General features: G+C 35.0%; 1 protein-coding gene across 1 annotated transcript; it reads left to right on the top strand.

The window, feature by feature from the left end:
- Window positions 1-340: 340 nt before the first annotated feature.
- Window positions 341-2,786, top strand: LOC135620392 (alpha-galactosidase 1-like). The gene is made up of 15 exons (XM_065123315.1): window positions 341-477; window positions 548-606; window positions 694-750; window positions 841-875; window positions 1,001-1,104; window positions 1,195-1,270; window positions 1,348-1,406; window positions 1,482-1,547; window positions 1,636-1,719; window positions 1,793-1,857; window positions 1,932-2,014; window positions 2,137-2,227; window positions 2,303-2,352; window positions 2,435-2,575; window positions 2,667-2,786. Exons 1-15 carry the CDS (start codon window positions 341-343, stop codon window positions 2,784-2,786), a joined length of 1,227 nt encoding a protein of 408 aa, XP_064979387.1.
- Window positions 2,787-6,800: the final 4,014 nt, after the last annotated feature.

Raw genomic sequence — 6,800 nt, 5'->3', positions numbered from 1 at the left:
GTATTGATAGAATCATGATAATATATTATTATCAATTTTATAATTTACAATTATGATAATATAATATTAAAATATTTAGGAGATCGTGATAAATCATATCGAAAATCTTTTTGAGATCTAATCTTTATTATTGATGTAATCAAGATAATGTTTTATAATTTAAAATTTTAATAATATATTCTAAAAATATCTTTGAGATCGCGATAATCTTATCGATATCTTTTAAGAACAGAAAATCCCTATCAATACTAACGGAATAGGTTGATATTGCTATAAAGCTCTCGTAAGGAAGTATTATAAGGAAATACTGTGTATGAGAAAGTACAATTGTGTGAGGAAGATGAAGAAACAAATCGGTTTGGTGATGATTGCGGTGGTGATGTTGTGTAGTCAATGTTTGATTAGCGTCGAAGCAAGGCCGATCGTCGAGCGTCGGAATCTACTCGCGAATGGGCTTGGGATGACTCCTCCCATGGGGTATGTTTTTTTTTTTTTTTTTTTGATAGATTCATTTAAATTTTTCTGATCATAAGATTTTTAAGAGCAGTTGGAACACTTGGAATCACTTTTATTGCGATATCAACGAGACTATAATTAGAGAATCAGGTACAAATATATTGATGTGTTTACTCTAATAAAAAATAAGTAGATCGGTTTATGACATGCTAGTGATGCTTTGTTTCGGTGTTATAGCGGATTCATTGGTGTCTACTGGGCTTGCTAAACTTGGATATCGATATGTCAACATAGGTATGTCTTTCACAACCTCACTCACAATTTCATTTTCTTTAGATTTAGAGAGAGTAAATCTGATGAATTGTCTATGGCATGGACATGTAGATGATTGTTGGGCTGAGCATGATCGCGATTCAATGGTTTGTAAATGGGGTTTTATTGATTGATTTATGATATGATGCATCAAGTGTATTGTTCATAAATACTTCAAGGCATCCGTTTTAGTATTTCATCAACTCTCATGGTCATTCATGGATGCTTCCAGGGTTATATGGTGCCAAAAAGGTTGACGTTTCCATCAGGAATCAAAGCTCTCGCGGATTATGTTCATGGCAAGGGGCTTAAACTTGGTATTTACTCGGACGCAGGGTAAGTCTAGTGGAATAATGAATCCTGATCATCTCTTCATGATTGTCTCGATCTGTGAGTTCTTGAAATAAGACTTGTCGGGCATTGCAGGCACCAAACATGCAGCCAGACGATGCCAGGTTCGCTTGGTCATGAGCAGAAAGATGCTGAAACTTTTGCTTCATGGGTGAGCATGCGTGGTCGAATTATTGAAGCTTTCTCTGATACAAATTAGCTTGTTGATTCTTCTTATTCTTGTACCAGGGCATTGATTACCTCAAGTACGATAACTGTAACAATGATGATTTAAAACCGATGAAGCGGTAAGGTTTTCTTTTTTTTCCGTCTCGGTGAGATTTCGTGTGTGCCACTGAAACAAGGAAGAACTGTCAATATAGGTATCCTGAGATGACTCGAGCTCTGATGAGAACAGGCAGACCAATTTTTGTCTCTCTATGTGAATGGTAAAAATGAAAAAGAATATTAGAGAATATGAGCAAACAATTCTTGCTTCTTCGTTCATCAACTTTGTTCTTGTTCTCTCTGATTTAGGGGAGACATGCACCCGGCTCTTTGGGCTGACAAGTTGGGGAATAGTTGGAGAACAACTTTCGACATAAACGATTCATGGGAAAGGTACAGTCATTCATCTTTGTTTCTTCTTGATGTTCTTGTGTGGCATAATGTTTGTTGTTTCTTTATGTTGCAGTATGGTCTCGAGGGCAGATCAGAATGAAGTTTACGCTGAGCATGCAAGGCCCGGCGGTTGGAATGGTAAGTGCCTACATAATTAGCCGATCCCATCATTTTTTGTGCAAGACATCTAACATGTCGGCTTACGTCTATAGATCCAGATATGCTCGAAGTTGGAAATGGTGGTATGAGTAACGATGAGTATATCGTGCACTTCAGCCTCTGGGCTGCTTCCAAGGTAGCATAACTCTCTCTCTCTCTCTCTCTCTCTCTCTCTCTCTCTCTCTCTCTCATTATCTTTCTACATGGTGAAGATTCTATTTACATATTGCTCCACTCCAATCTAATCCATCCTTGCAGGCTCCTCTTATTATCGGTTGTGATGTAAGGAGCATGACAAAGGAAACCTTGGCTATCCTTGGCAACGACGAAGTGATTGCTGTAAACCAAGGTAGGCATATGCGACGAGTTCGATGTGGCTCTCATGAGCATGGCTTTCACATATGGTTTGATTTTTGATGAATAGATCCCCTCGGTGTTCAAGCTAAGAAGGTGCGAATGTATGGAGATTCCGAGGTTGGTAATTGGCATTTCAAGTTGTTCTCATATTCTGCCATCCCATGAAGCAAGTCTTGAGATCATGGAAGTTTGGATGTAGGTTTGGGCAGGACCTCTCTCTGGATACAGAACTGTAGTCGTTCTGTTGAACCGTTCCCCTGAATTCAGAACCATCACAGCCCAATGGGATGACATTGGTCTTCCACCTAACACGGTTGTAGAAGTTAGAGATCTTTGGAAGGTACTCCAAATGTTTCGCCTCTTCTCCTACACATTGTAGTCACCGATTGACAGTTGTAGTTAACATGGTTGTACATTATTGGTTGCTGTAGCATGCGACATTGGAGAAGAGGTTCGTGAACGAATTGACAGCCGACGTGCACCACCATGCCTGCAAGATGTTTCTGTTGACACCTCTTACATTATCAGAAGAGGATGAACCGAAAGTCTAGTCACTGCTCGGATGAATAAATGTACAAATTCGATGTTTGAATTTATTGGTCTTTTAATGAAGTAGATGGCTCGTAGGAGAATAAATTCATGTACAAATTCAATGCTTGAATTTGAAGGTATTTTAATGAAATTGAGGAATACGAGCTTTTTTTATTCATAACTTGTTTCCCCTAAGAAATTGCATACTGTGATATTCCTTTTCATGCGCGTAAGCTATGGTTCCGGGAGATCGATTTTAATGTTCGAATGAGCGAGTGGGTTGTGGGGATCTCATCTCATCAATTATAAATAATTGATAATAAAATATTTTTTATAATATGAAATTTTAATAAAATATTTTTAAAATATCTATGAGATCTTGATAATCTTATTTTAATGATTTCTATATTATTTTATAATTAAAAAATATTTTTTTATTATTGATAGAATCATTGTAATATATTATTATCAATTCTATAATTTATGATTATGATAATATAATATTAAAATATTAAGGAGATCGTGATAAATCGTATCGGAAACTAATCTTTATTATTAATGTAATCAAGATAATATTTTATAATTTAAAATTTAATAATATATTCTAAAAATATCTATGAGATCTTGATAATTTTTTTAAATCTTTCCTAATAGAAAGCTCGAAGTAAATCAGTTTGGTGATGATCGCGGTGGTGATGTTGTGTAGCCCACGTTTGATTGGCGTAGAAAGATCGATTGTCGAGCGTCGGAATCTGCTCGCGTATGCGAGCGTCAGAATCTGCTCGCGAATGCGAGCGGATTAATCTACTCGCGAATGGGCTTGGGATGACTCCTCTCATGGGGTATGTTTTTTTATTTTTTATTTTTATATGATAGATTCATGAAAATTTTTCTGATCATAAGATGTACATTAAGAGCAGTTGGAACACATGGAATCACTTTTATTGCGATATCAACGAGACTATAATTAGAGAATCATGTACAAATATAACGAGAATATAATTAGAGAATCATGTACAAATATATTGATGTGTTTTCTCAAACATAAAATAAGTAGATCAGTTTATGACATGCTAGTGATGCTTTGTTTCGGTGTTATAGCAGATGCTATGCCTCTCACAACTTTACTCAAAATTTCATTTTCTTTAGATTTAGAGAGAGTAAATCTGATGAATTGCCTATGGCATGGACACGCAGATGTTGGGCTGAGCATGATCGTGATTCAACAGTTTGTAAATGAGTTTTTATTGACTGGTTTATGATATGATACATCAAGTGTATTGCTCATAAATACTTCAAGGCATCCGTTTTAGTGTTTCATCAACTCTCTCTCTCATTATCTTTCTGTGTGGTGAATATTATATTTACATAATTCTTCACTCCAATCCAATCCATCCTTGCAGGATCCTATTATTATCGGATGTGATGTATGGAGCATGACCAAGGAAACCTTGGCTAACCATGGCAACGAGGAAGTGATTGATGTAAACCAAAGTAGGCATATGCGATGAGTTCGATGGGGCTCTCATGAGCATGGCTTTCACATATGGTTTGTTTTCTTATGAATAGATCCTCTTGGTGTTTAAGCGAAGAAGGTGCGAATGGATGGAGATCACGAGGCAAATCATGGAAGTTTCGATGCAGGTTTGGGTAGGACCTCTCTCTGGATATAGAACTGTAGTTATTCTATTGAATCGCTCCCCTGAATTTAGAACCATCGCAGCCCAATGGGATGACATCGGTCTTCCACCAAACATGGTTGTGGAAGTTAGAGATCTTTGGAAGGTACCCCAAATGCTTTGCCATCTTCTCCTACACATTGCAGTCACCGATTGACAATTGTAGTTAACATGGTTGTACATTATTTGTTGCTGCAGCATGTGACACTGGAGAAGAGGTTCGTGAACGAACTGAGAGCTACGATTCCGATCGGGGATCGATTTTAACGTTCGAAGATCGCGCAACGAGCAAGTAACTGAGAGCCGACGTGCACCACCATGCTTGCCTGCAAGATTTTCCTGTTGACGCCTCTTACACTATCGAAAGAGGATGAACCAAAAGTCTAGTCACTACTCGGATGAATAAATACATGTACAAATTCGATGCTTGAATTTATTGGTATTTTAATGAAGTAGAGGGCTCGTTGGATGAATAAATTCATGTACAAATTCGATGCTTGAATTTGATGGTATTTTAATGAAATTGAGGAATATTAGCTTTTTTTATTCATGACTTGTTTACCCTAAGAAATCGCATACTGTGATATTCCTTGTACCTTGTAATTTTCGAAGCATTATAGGATAATAAAGTACATAGTATTTGCTGATTTGATCACTCTTCATTTGATTTTGATTTTGATAGGGCAATTTGGTTGTTGAATTCTATTTTTTGTTATACTAAGTTATTCTAGAGATATTTTCATATGACATCATAAATTATAAATAATTATAAATTTATAATTATAAATTTATTGATAGTAATTATAAATTTATATGAATAAATAAAAATCATAAAACATAATAATTATATATTTTTTAAATTAATAATATGTATAAAATATTTTTTAATTATTTCATAATTTATGAAATCATATTGAGATCATAATCTTTATTATGTTCATGGCAAGGGGCTTAAACATGGTATTTACTCGGACGCAGGGTAAGTCTAGCGGAAGTGATTGCTGTAAACCAAGGTAGGCATATGCGACGAGTTCGATCGATGGGGCTCTCATGAGCATGACTTTCACATATGGTTTGTTTTTTGATGAATAGATCCTCTCGGTGTTCAAGCTAAGAAGGAGCGAATGTATGGAGATTCCAAGGTTGGTAATTGGCATTGCAAGTTGTTCTCATATTCTGCCATCCCATGAAGCACGCAAGTCCTGAGATCATGGAAGTTTGGATGTAGGTTTGGGTAGGACCTCTCTCTGGATACAGAATTGTAGTCGTTCTGTTGAACCATTCCCCTGAATTCAGAACCATCACAGCCCAATGGGATGACATCGGTCTTCCACCAAACACAGTTGTGGAAGTCAGAGATCTTTGGAAGGTACTCCAAATGTTTCGCCATCTTCTCCTACACATTGTAGTCACCGTTTCACGGTTGTAGTTAACATGGTTGTATATTATTGGTTGCTATAGCATGCGACACTGGAGAAGAGGTTCATGAACGAATTGAGAGCCGACGTGCACCACCATGCCTGCAAGATGTTCCTATTGACGCCTCTTACACTATCGGAAGATGATGAATCGAAAGTCTAGTCATTGCTCGGATGAATAAATACATGTACAAATTCGATGCTTGAATTTATTGGTATTTTAATGAAGTAGATGGCTCGTAGGATGAATAAATTTATGTACAAATTGCTTGAATTTGATGGTATTTTAATGAAATTGAGGAATACGAGCTTTTTTTATTCATGACTTATTTCCCCTAAGAAGTTCACAGGGATCTCATCTCATCCCAATGCCGCATCTCGTCACCATACGTGTCTCATTAAATTTGTTACGAAACTTATTTGTAGATTTGATCACGTTTCATTTGATTTTTGATTTTGATAGGGCAATTTGGTTGTTAAGAAATCTCACCGTCGTAAATTATAAATAATTATAAATTTATAATTATAAATTTATTGATAATAATTAAAAATTTATTATCAATAATTCTAAATTTATTGATAATAATTATAAATTTATATGCACAAATAAATATTAATTATATATTTTATTTCAAAAATAATTATAAAAAATATTAAATAATTCCAAAATTTCGGAAATCATTTTGAGATCTAATCTTTATTATTGATAAAATCAAGGTAATATTTTACATTTTAAAATTATAATAATATATTCTCCAAATATCTCTTATTCGTGATAATCTTAAATCAATGATATCTATATTATTTCATAATTTAGAAAAATATGATCTTTATTATTTATAGAATCATTATGAAATATTATTATAAATTTTACAATTTAATATTATAAAAACATAATATTAAAATATTAATGAGATCGTGATAAATCATATAATGG

The sequence above is a fragment of the Musa acuminata genome, chromosome BXJ2-8, assembly GCF_036884655.1.
Source record: "Musa acuminata AAA Group cultivar baxijiao chromosome BXJ2-8, Cavendish_Baxijiao_AAA, whole genome shotgun sequence".
NCBI classification, from domain to species: Eukaryota; Viridiplantae; Streptophyta; class Magnoliopsida; order Zingiberales; family Musaceae; genus Musa; species Musa acuminata.
The sequence above is the reverse complement of the archived record's forward strand: the minus strand, read 5'-3'. Positions and strand labels throughout refer to the sequence as shown.